Raw genomic sequence first — 12,839 nt, forward strand, 5'->3', positions numbered from 1 at the left:
TATCTATCTATCTATCTATCTATCTATCTATCTATCTATCCACACTTCTAAAATAAATAATTATTAAAAAGTAAATATATTTAAAACATATTTTTTGCTATTACAGGAATATATTTCTATACTTTCTACAATAAATAATGAATATATGTTTATATCATGTAATTATTATATTAACATTTATATTTATTTTGAGGGATTTGTAAATCTTACGCTAAATAAATGGCGTCAGTTCCTCTCCACACCGACACCTTTCTGATTTATGCCAGTTTGACTCTATTTCACTCTGTAGAATACCCCAACTCAAATATTACTCTATGATGTTGGGTTATAAATGAAGAAGAGTAAACACTCATTCTCTATTTATTTATAATAGAATTTATAATTCATAAACTATCTATATTATTATTAAAACCATTCTTTGTATTAAATAAATTAACATTATATTTTATTTATTTAATGTCCACATGAAGAGACCGTGCTGCCACCAGCTGGACAGATGTAAACTTACCATCCCAGTTTTGACTATTCTTGTGCCCTCAAATATCCTGGTGGTGTTAGCTACCATAACATAGAAGAAAAACATGAATGAGAGGGAGCACTTTTAAAAGCAACAACTAAACTAGCATTCATGAAAGCCTTGTTTTGTGTGCAGGTGTTTCTGTACCTCTGAAGAGCATGCTCTGGCTGAAGTCACTGCGCTTGTCATTCAAACACACTGCCTGGACGCGGAACAGGTACAGCACATCCGGCGACACTGGTGTAATGACAGCCTCCTGAAACACACACACACACACACACACACACACACACAGTGTTACATATACAGTAAACATACACTACGTCAAGAACTGAAACGCCTCCAAAAAGTCATCTTACGCTTCCAGTCAAAACACAAAAGAAGAACGGTAGACACACCCTCACGCACACTTTGAAGAGGTCTGAAGGATGAAGGTGAACAGCTTGTTCTCTTCTCCTTCACTTGATGGTAACACCTTTCTTCTCAAGTCATTAGCATTGAAAATAGACAGTCTCTATCAGCCTCTCCCTCACATAACATTCATTACCACCTAAAGCACCTCTGAGATGCTCAGCTGGGACACAAAGGCATTGGAATTCAGTGAGTGAGGTGCTGATTTATTTTTAAAGGCTGTTTATATAATGTACACCTTTATCAGTAAATTATGCAACACTATCAGGATCTTTCAAAGAAAATATTTATATACGTTACACTTTAGATTAGTGTATAGTCAATATATGTCAAATGAACTATATCCCTGTAAATGTAGTGTGTAATAATATTAGGGGACACATAATTTAATTTGATTCTTTATTAGTGGCGTTTGCTAAGGCAAATATCACTGTTCATATATACTTATTTCATAATATTACTGTTTTTATTGTATTTTTAACAAATAAATGCAGCCTTGGTGAGCAAAAGAGACAAAATAAATCTTACAGACCACAAACATTTCAATCAAAGTGTATAGTTAATTGTGCAATAAAGAACACGATAATAAACAGCCATTTCAATGAAATGAGTTTGACTGCGAATCAAGATTATATTTTAGATCCTAGGCAGGACCATATGAAATCTTTCTCTCTTTTTCTTCACATTTTCTGCATAAATCTGCAGAATTTTGAATGATAAAATATGCTTTCAAACATGCATTATCAAATTCGATTTTAATTTTTTTTGAAGACAATGTGAATGGAGCATGGCTGCGCACCATTATAGTTGTGGGTGGTTGTCAGGGCATAAGATGCTCATGAGTGTTTGCTAGTGTGTTTTTATTACTGGGCTAAATCAAAAAATAATAACAATTTTAAAACGTGTTCAAAGGTGCGTAATACAGAGTACTACACTTTTATTGGTAGCTGATACAAATAATAATAAAAAAGGACCATGGAAAGGGTAGTGCATATTAAATTAGGACTCTAGCAAGTAAACACTTGATTAACAAATCTACTTTGCTGGTCAGATATGGGCTACATTTTCTTCATCACTGCCTGTTTCTCTCAATGGTCTCAGTCTCATGCAGGCAGCCTCATTTCATCTTTGAGAAATTAAGATTCAATACAATTCTAAGTGTATGAGCAATAGCCATTATCATAACTCACTTCACCTCCCCGGGGTCTGCTGGAAAGTGCCGTGGGCTTGAGGGATTTGTAAATCTTACACTAAGTAAATGGCGTCAGTTCCTCTCCACACCAACACCTTTCTGATTTATGCGAGTTTGACTCTATTTCATTCTGTAAAATACCCCAACTCAAATATTACTCTATGGTGGAGTAAAAACTCCTTCTCTATTGATCTCGCAAGCAGTCCCACTAAAATCGAGTCGGCCACTAATTTGACCCAGATAGCAGCATCTTGGGACGAGAGAGGAAATAAAAATGGAAATGAAGAACTTAAAAGAAAAGAAAAAGGGAGGAACAAGGAAAAAGAGAAAGGAATTTGGGAAAGGAGGGAATGGGGCGGCTCTGATGATATTCCCAGTTGGGATGCAATGCCATTTTCAAACTGTACACTGGAATGCTTGGGATCAAAATTAACAATAACGATTTAATTTTTTTGTACCGTTTTGTCGCCTCACAACCGCCTACAGACTGGTGAATTAGAAATCTCAGCCTGTTATAAATTTCACACCCCACTGAGTGTGCTCGATAGAAAGTCAAGAGAAATCAGTCTAAAATACATCACCTCTTAAACAGTTTTAGTGCATTAGTATTTTCAAAATGGTGGGCCCCAAGGTCAGCGTCTACTGCTGTGGCACCCTGCTGACGACCTAAAATACAGTCTTTATTCACAGTCACACTTACTGCGCTTCTGCAAACATGGATCTGAGGCTCTAGCAGAGGAGAGATTACAGGATATTATCGATGAGCTTGAGGTTTACAGACATGATAACAATATCCTCACATTCCAGACTTTAAGAGCCAGTTTGTTTTCCAAGAACAGACTGCCACAAATCTGAAACATGAAATGTTTATTACTTAAAAACAAGAAGAGATTAAAATGGACCCTATTTACCATTTAATATATGCATATATATACAGTTCTGTCATGACAACTCTCTGAGGGATTGGCATAGTAATGTACATGACAATGTTAATGTATTTGGTCTTGGCGGAATAGATCTGCTATGCTGCTGCTGCTGAGACTTGCTACAGCCAATACATCCACAACATGCTGCTGTGAGCATGTAAGAAATATTGCTGCTGCTAATATAACATACATGAAATAACCCCCATATAGCGTACATGAATCACCTCGTAGTAGATCTATACAGGTGGAGCTGGGGAAGGTGGAGGGTTTCTGAAGCAAGCTGCAACTGCTACTGCGATATATTTGAATGTTGAGCAGCGAGCTCATTGGCTACCGATACAGGAGAGAACCAATCAGCTGTGCCATGTGATAATGATGTCATTAGGTCAGACTGAGTTAGACCTATCGGACTGCGCCATCTAGAGTTTCATGCCAGAACTCTGTATTTATATATACAGTTATATATACACACAGTTTTATCTAGGAAATATGTGATATTTCATGCTGCCTTTAAAGTATAAGAGGGGCGATATTGTGGTATAGAGGACCAATAAAAACACAAAAAAGTGCACACAATCCCACACCACTAAAGTTTCCCAATGAATATTCAGTTTATAAATTTGACACCCCACTCATAAACTTAAAACGTTTATGAAAGTCCAGTGTGATGCGAATTACACTGAAACGTAAAAGACACATATTTAATCATTTGTTGGGTTTACTGTGAGATATTGCAGTCTAGATTACCAATAAAACACAAAAAGCACACACAACCCTTCACCAATATTATTCCCCACTGATTTATCTAACATTTTAGATTAGGGAACATATATTCACTGTTAACTAAGAGATTTCCCCTCGGTACACTCCAAATTTGCTGCTTATGGATAGTAAGTAGGGTTGTTGTTGTAGTACACTAATTATGTTTGGGTATTGGGTAGGGTTAAGGGATCTAGAATATGGTCATGCAGAATAAGGCATTAATATGTGCTTTATAAGTACAGCTAATATGCTGGCAATATGCATGCTAGTAAGTAGTGAATAGTGTTCCCTAATCTAAACTTTTACCAGTTCAACCAGGAGATGTGTCACACTACAGAAGTTAAAAATGTTGTTAATGCTATTTCAAGTTGTCTTTAAAGTAAAAGAGATATTTTTATCATTTTTTGGGAGATATTGTTATATAGATGACTGACAGAAACACAAAACGCACACACAACCCCTCACCACTATTGTTTCCCAGTCCAGTTTAACTTGGAAATATGTCCACACTCCAGAAGTTAAGTGTGTTGGGAATGTTATTTGAGTTTTTTTTTTAAGTATAAGACAAATACCTTATCATTTGCAGGAATTATTGTGAGATATTATAATATGGATGGCCATTACACACACGCTAAAACCAACAAATCCTCACCAGTTTCTGATCACTCCCTTTGACATACGTCTCCTCGTATGACTCATCGTTTCTGGTCCAGCTGTAGGAAATGAGGTAGCTGATGATGGGCGGATCGTAGGTGATCTCCGGACGGGACCATCGAACGACTAGCGCCGTCTTGTTCATGTGCTGGACGTTCATGTTGATCGGGGCACTGCTGCATGCTGTGTGAAAGACAAAAATGACAAAAAACGTGTGTTTAACTCTTTGCCACCACTTTAACCTTGAGCTCCGTTAGTGCCCTTAGATCCCACAGCCACTAGATGGCTCTGTTAGACTACTGACTACATCTACTCGGCTTTCATGTGTCCTGAATTGTGTCATGCCCTCTCTAAACACCAGCAGCATCCAAGTTGCTGTTAATCTATCCAGCAGAAGGTGTTTAATCACCGAGCGTGCCACAGTTTCTGGCGGCTGACAGCATGCGTAGGGGTGAGCTTCTATTCATAGAGAAATCTGACAGAAGAAGCCCTAAATTTTCTTTAGTTTTGGTCTTCCTAAAATGAGTGCACACATTTGCAACACAGGCGAAACACACACGCCTCCACACACACACACACACACACACACAAAGTATTCCCTCCCATATAGCCACAGGGGAGCCATTACATCCAAAACAATGCTAATTAAACTAATTCTGCCATTACTCCTCATGCCGAAGCCTCTATTAGCTCTAATCATGGGAGAAGTAATAGTGACTACAGTTGTAATCATACTGCATAAGGAATACAGTGATGCCTGCCCTGAGTTTCTCACAGATGGCGTGCATTCATGATTATAGCACACAAACGTGACTGTGACCTTTGAGGATGGAAGCTTGTCCTTTAAATAAGACCTTATGGACATTTCAACAGCCTCCTCTGGTAAGAGTTTATTGGGGAATTATGTTCAAAAGCTCATGAGCATCCCAATTTGCATACTATTCGTACTAAAAGATATTCAAGATTAAAAGCAGTGTGTCTCAAATCATGGTACACTGAATATATGCTAAAGGTATCCAGGCAGTACTGTTAATACTGTCCACAACTCCTTGCACAATGAAAGATGAGTTTAAGATGGTCTCTTTTCACCTTTTCAAAAGTGAGGAATGCTGTCGCATCCCTTTTTAATGTATGAACCTAAAAGTTAAGCTATAATAAATTTTAAACCTCAATGCTAGCGAGTTTGTCCCAAAACCTGCAAAGTGTTTCATTACTTACTCAAAAGTATGCACTTTCCCATCACACGCAAAGGACATAATTTTACCGCATAAGTATCCAAATTGGAATGCAGGAACAGTAATATACAGTATGGGACCCTAAAAGACTGTTCACACCAACAGGAATGTTTGGCATGGAAATGTGAAATATGAATCACCCTCTGACAGTAGGTGATGTTTACAGAAAACACAAAATACAGATATTTTATGTACAGCTACTATATAAAGCGCTGCACAACCTTCTGTTTCTGATACCCGAATGTCATGGTGAAGCTTGTTTTCAAACAACTATTCGCAAAAACGTAGCTCTTATTGGTCGGTCAGTTTTCTTCGCAATGCAATCTTCAAAATTGCTTGTCAACGCGGATGTCTACTGTTGTTGCATCTCTAGTAGTTTGTTGTTGGTGTTGCGTCTTTATTACGTCACGCACACTGTACACATACCCTAGCGTACATGTAAAATATCACGTAAATAGTATATTTTGCGAGTTAGTAGCATGTCCATTTAACACTTAACAGGAAGTGGAGTTAAACACAGACAAGTTTATATAGGCTCAAATCACAGTCGCAAGGAGTTAAAGCCTCAAAATTGTACTAAATTAAACTTAATTTGCTTAGGGCGATACCGTGGAAAAATTGACAAGAACATTGATCTAACTGACTTATGAAATCATATAATCACACCTTGGCAAAACTGCAGCTTTCCAAACTGTTTTACACAATCTCGAACTCTTCTGCATGATTGTGTTAAATTAGATATATATATATATATTTTAATGATAGATTTAAAAACGGTTCAACAGAATTCCAAGAAATCATCACAAGAAAAGTCTGATCATAGCATCTTCTCCATCCACACGGAGCACTACACTATATAACCCATCCCTACTCTCTCGCCCCACTCAGAAACACAGTCGCAGAGGTTACTGTGTGAGAGTGCAGGTCTCTTATGAGATGCACAGTAAAGCGTTTAATAAAAAGCCCACTGGCTTGTTGACCATGGAGAGTGAGATTAATGGAGGGATATAGCAGGAAAGGAGAGAAGGTGGGAGCAGAAGTCAAATTAGAGAGCGAGAAAGTGCAAACACTCCGTTAACCTTGAGCGGCTGTTTCGAACAAGTTGACACATAAGACCATTTTAAAGGAACAGTTCAGACACACACACACACACACACACACACACACAGGTTTGTTTTTGTGAAAAGTGGGGACATCCCATAGGCGTAATGGTTTTTATACTGTACAGACCGTATATTCTATTGCCCTACACCAACCCTACCCCTAAACCTACCCCTTACAGGAAACTTTGTGCTATTTCAGATTTTCAATACACTCCATTCTGTGTGATTTATAAGCGTTTTGAAAAGTGGGGACATGGGGTAATGTCCTGAAAAGTCACGTTCTCCTTGTAATACCTATGTCATACCCTTGTCATTAAACAAGTGTATGTCCTCATTTGTAACAAAAACGCGCACACACACACACACATACATATACACACATACACACACACACATACACAAAGAATATTCTACCTTTGAATGGGAAAAAAAAGCTTTTCTTTCAAAAAGATTTTGAGTGAAAAAAATGAACACGTTTCATTTTTTGGCATACTGTTCCTCAAAGCAAGTGTGTGCTAATGTGTTAGCATTAGCCACACAAGAACGGCTTGGATTACGCATACTTTAGCTTGAAATATTGAATGTGTAACACTGAAAAAACATTCAATTGACCATTTCCCAGCTGGACACACTCACAGTGTGCTGCGCCAAAATCTGTACTATATTCTGATAAAACTGATTTGGCTGTTTCGCCTACTGTGAAGGAAAGTTCAGCTATGATCCGGCGCATGTTTTGAATTAATCGAAGCTGACAAAAAGTTCAGCCCCAGCCTGCAGGCAACATTGATATGCTTCTGTTTTCAGCCTCTATCACACTATCACTCCGTCCTTTCATCCTTTTTTTCTTTATTCTATCCTTTCTATTCTTCAACGACAGCATATGGCGTCCGCAATCAATTTTGCACGGAGCTGAAATTAAACATATAACCAGGGTGCGATAAGAGAAGCATTTCACTCTTCGTATTACAGTATTTCATAATATTTCCCAGCACCCAATTTAATTATGTTCCGGATTCGGAATGCACTGGAATTTGAGCAGCTGTTTAGGAGGATCGGTGCAGTTCCGGCAATCCAAGAGTTATTTGAATCCGCATTAACAAGCTGCTCGGACAGAGAGAGTTAAATGGAGAGAGAGGACTGGTCAAGTCTCTGTACTTCTTCAACTACTGGTACTTTTGAGGACTTTTAATTTGTCTATTAAAGTCCAACAGTGGATACACACACATCACAGTAGAATTGTGACATTTTTGTTTTTCCTTCCCTGATCCGACATACGATAGTTATGAAATTAGTCCTAGCAACACAAAATAGTCAGCCATTTTAGTCTAAAAAAAATTTAATAAAAAAAAATGCTTAAAATGTCATTTCCACCACAAAATGACTTCTCGTTATGTGGTGAAAATGTCAAATAGCTTTAGAATAAAATGGTCAATTACTTTGTCTCGCTAAGGTTACTTTGGCTTACTAATTTATTAGCTATTGTAACATTTTATGCATCCTAAATACACATTAATATTTTATTTACACATTAAAATATTACATATTTTACATAATACATACAGGTGCATCTCAATAAATTAGAATGTCGTGGAAAAGTTCATTTATTTCAGTAATTCAACTCAAATTGTGAAACTCGTGTATTAAATAAATTCAATGCACACAGACTGAAGTAGTTTAAGTCTTTGGTTCTTTTAATTGTGATGATTTTGGCTCACATTTAACAAAAACCCACCTATTCACTATCTCAACTAATTAGAATATGGTGACATGCCAATCAGCTAATCAACTCAAAACCCCTGCAAAGGTTTCCTGAGCTTTCAAAATGGTCTCTCAGTTTGGTTCACTAGGCTACACAATCATGGGGAAGACTGCTGATCTGACAGTTGTCCAGAAGACAATCATTGACACCCTTCACAAGGAGGGTAAGCCACAAACATTCATTGCCAAAGAAGCTGGCTGTTCACAGAGTGCTGTATCCAAGCATGTTACCAGAAAGTTGAGTGGAAGGAAAATGTGTGGAAGAAAAAGATGCACAACCTGAGTTTTTGTTAAATGTGAGCCAAAATCATCACAATTAAAAGAACCAAAGACTTAAACTACTTCAGTCTGTGTGCACTGAATTTATTTAATACACGAGTTTCACAATTTGAGTTGAATTACTGAAATAAATGAACTTTTCCACGACATTCTAATTTATTGAGATGCACCTATATATACATACAGAATTATTAGCCCTCTTGGTAAAAATGAGCAAAGAAGTCTAAATAAATCTGCTTTGTTTATCCTTTGCATCTTTCATTCATAAAAATGAAAAAAGCTAACCTTTCATTGAAGCAAAGCAATTGAAAAACACATTATGAAATAAATGTTTTTCTCCAACACACATTGGCCACAGTAGTGCCAAGATTTCTGGTTGTTGTGGAAATTATGTATGAGGGACAATTAAAATAACAGCTTATTAGTTCACTCTCATGTTTATTATTACAGTTTTAAAAATACAGTGTCATATTGAAAGATAGAGCACCTATAAAGAGGGAGGATGATAAGAGAAGAATTGCGTCCGAAAGTGAGGAGGAACAAAGATCTCCATCAAAGGTCAGAACAGAGTCTGGCCAGGTGTAGATGTCGCCTCTTTACCCTGACCAAGACAATGAGGATGGCATGGTCTTTTTGACTTGTCATTTGTGTACTGTGATCTGTATTTGAGCTGTGGGGAAGGAGATGGATCACCAGGCAAGATTTTATGAACATGTGAGAGAACTGTAAATGAGAGGAGCTACCGCGGTACAATGCCAGTGCCAATCAATATTTCTTAAAGCCCTCCAGATATTATGCTCGATATAATACAGAAAAAGAGTGTGTAGGATGAATGTTTTTATGTATATGGGGTAAAAAACCTTTGTCTGTATTGAAAGGTAGTGGGTGTGTATTTTTGTTTGCCAATTTGTGTGGATCAAATGCTCCCATGAGGAAAACGGCTTCATAAAGGGATGTAAAAATGACAGTAAGGATTCGTTTGTTAGAGTTAAAGCCCTGTCACATGACCCACGTCAGGGCTTCAATGCCCCTCTCAACACAAGCATCAAGTGCCGCTGTGATCTCCACATGAAAAGTGGTGCACGAAAAGCATTTTTACAAGGTTGCTAGGCAGCAAGAAACAAGAAGTTTACACTGTAAACAGTGACGGAAAGGGCTAATATGAACTGAGTTTACAGCAGGAAAAAGTCCTGGTGTTTTTCTAAATGTCATGATATATCAAAATTTAGGCTTACAATAGCAGTCAAAATTTAATATCTCATTTAACGACTAAACATAGTTGAGTGACATGGAACTAGGACGGTCAATAGATTCAATAATTCAATATATATTTTAATAACATTTATGAGGCCAGTAAGGTTGTTTAATATTTTTGAAGGAAGTCTCTTATACTTTCCAAGGCTGCATTTATTTGATCACAAATACAGAAATGTAATAGTGTGAAATATTATCACAATTTAAAATAACCGTTTTCTACTTAATATATTTTGAAATGTAATTTATTCTTGTATTGGTAAAGCTGTATTTTCAGCATCATTACTCCATTCTTCAGTGTCACATGATCCTTCAGAAATCATTCTAATATGCCGATTTGCTGCTCAAGAAAAAAATCTTATTATCAATGTTGAAAACAGAACATTGGTAATAACAGCTTAATATGTTTGTGGAATCTGATACATTTTTTTCAGGATTCTGATGAATATAAAGTTCAAAAGTACATCATTCCTTTGTAACAATATATGTCACTTTTGATTATAAACAATTTAAGGCATCCCTGTTGAATAAAAGCATTAGAAAAAAAATAAAAATAAAAAAATAAAATAAATAATAATAATAATCCAAAATTTAAAAAACAACAACAACATTTTGATCCAAACTTTTGACTAGTATACACAAAAACATACACACACACACACACACACACACACACACACACACATATATATATATATATATATATATGGAAATGCAAACCCTCAGCTTAATACAAATCTACATAAACTTCATAAGTACATAAAATCTACTAAACTTCATATTAATATTTGTATATGGGTAATATGTAAATGGTGCGTTTATAAAATCACATGTGTGTGTGTGTATGTCTGAATGGTTCAACCATTAATGTCCAAATAACCTCAACATGAATCAAAGGAGCTGCCTTTTGGAAACCAGTAGAGGTAAAGCGTGTGGAGCAGATCTGTGGCGTAAAGATAGAGGTGAGAAAAACCTTGAAAAACCTTCAAGTGTGTCCTTGAAAAGCTGCAGTCCTGTGCATTTCCTGCAAGCACGACTGCCACATGGAGCAGAGAAATGAGCGAGAACATAGGCAAGTAAAGACAAAGCGTCTAATGACACAATAGCAGAGGACAGCACCATATGCCACCTACTCACTCTCATTACACAGACACTGACACACACGCGTTCACTCTTGCATTATGCTATGAATTATGAGCAAGCACTAATGAGGGAAATCTGATTCTAAACTGGTATCTAAAAAGAGTCTTGAGATTTTGAATACAGGATACGCGATGCACAGCCATTATATACAAACATCTGGTTTGACAGAAGATGCCAACCAATCAGCTGTCAGAAGAGCCCGCCCACCTTTGGAAGCCTCGGTACCGTACGGGTTCCCCAGGCTGTCAGTCAAGTCAGGCAGCCAAGCGTCTTTGACGGCGGATTTGAAGACCTCTCGGTTGTCCAGACTCTGGAGTGGGCGGAAGTTGTTACGCAGATATTCCACGGATTTAACATGATCCTGCTGTTCTGTGGTGAAGATGGAGTAGAACGCTTCCAGCTGAGAGAGAAAGAGAAAGAGAGTTCAGTATGTTTTTATAACTGTCTCTTATTTTTCAGTAAGTCATCTCCCAAGATGCCCGGAGTCTCTTTCCCTCCTTCCAAACTAGTGACTCAGAGGAATGTTATTTTAGCTCACAGGCTGATCAAAGACTGAAAACATGACCGACTGGCTGTCTTATTTTTGCCTCTGCTCTGCCTCACTAACCTTCTGCCTCCATCCCTCTCCTGCTTTCTAAAAACACTGAACGTTCAGCCGAACCCGCACACTGTCCTCTTTACCTTATCCCAATTCCTGTGGAATAGGAAGTCATCTGATGGATCACTTCAAACTAAAACACTGTATGAGTGAGGTTGAGGCTTAACCATTGAGAAACAGTAGTTTGGAGACATATTTTGAGGATAACAGTAAAACAGGTAAAATGGTTCATAAATAAAAGGATTGGATATCAACATTCATTCATTGATTCATTCATACTAAGGTTTAGATCAAGGTCGTTGTTTTTTTTTATTTGAGTATTTTTCACTTCTCAGCACCACTAGCTCCACTATCTGTCCGGGATGATACTGTACCATACTCAAAAACGTTTAAGTCACATGTTATTTGTCAAATTCACAACAACATTGCTGCACTCTTTGCTGACAATGAAATGTGCTATAAATGCACCATCAGCGCTACATTTAACAGTAAACTATGCATTATTGACACTGTGGCATTTTCAGTGTCAGTAATGCAGTTTACTGTTTATAACTCAAAATGAACTGCATCAGCTCAGCTCTTGCGTCAGATGACCACACCAGAGAACACCTTTTCCCTGGATTTGCCAAAGTTGGCACATTTCATAGCATATAATCTTTGAAATATTCAAGAGTTTTGTTTGAGACCATTTGAATCCACTTTTGTATTTGTGTCTTTACAACATTTCTCGAAGACAGCTGCTGTTTTAGCTTTCGTAACTTTTTTAGTTATTGGTAATGTGTTATTAATTATATAAAAGTGATAAACAGTAATTCTTTATGTAATACATTAATGTGAAATAAAAATATAAAGCATATAACAATGCTATAATTGTATTAATTTACATAAATGTTTCTAATTTGCTTGTTTTTATTTGTTTATTTGTTTTTATTTTAGCACTACTTGTCTTCCCCAAGTTTGAGAATATATATATATATACTGTATATACAGGTGCATCTCAATAAATT

At 37.0% G+C, this 12,839-nt stretch overlaps 1 protein-coding gene across 1 annotated transcript in view; it reads right to left on the reverse strand.

The window, feature by feature from the left end:
• ptprga (protein tyrosine phosphatase receptor type Ga) overlaps window positions 1-12,839 on the reverse strand; it is a 297,193-nt gene that overhangs the window by 33,614 nt on the left and 250,740 nt on the right. The window contains exons 8-11 of the mRNA XM_016231834.1: window positions 11,442-11,634; window positions 4,461-4,645; window positions 665-773; window positions 509-558 (exon numbers count right to left, since the gene is read on the reverse strand). Of these exons, the coding sequence (XP_016087320.1) occupies window positions 509-558; window positions 665-773; window positions 4,461-4,645; window positions 11,442-11,634 (537 nt within the window). The remainder of the gene's footprint in view (window positions 1-508; window positions 559-664; window positions 774-4,460; window positions 4,646-11,441; window positions 11,635-12,839) is intronic.

Source organism: Sinocyclocheilus grahami, unplaced genomic scaffold, assembly GCF_001515645.1.
Source record: "Sinocyclocheilus grahami isolate Dianchi unplaced genomic scaffold, SAMN03320097.WGS_v1.1 scaffold400.1, whole genome shotgun sequence".
NCBI classification, from domain to species: Eukaryota; Metazoa; Chordata; class Actinopteri; order Cypriniformes; family Cyprinidae; genus Sinocyclocheilus; species Sinocyclocheilus grahami.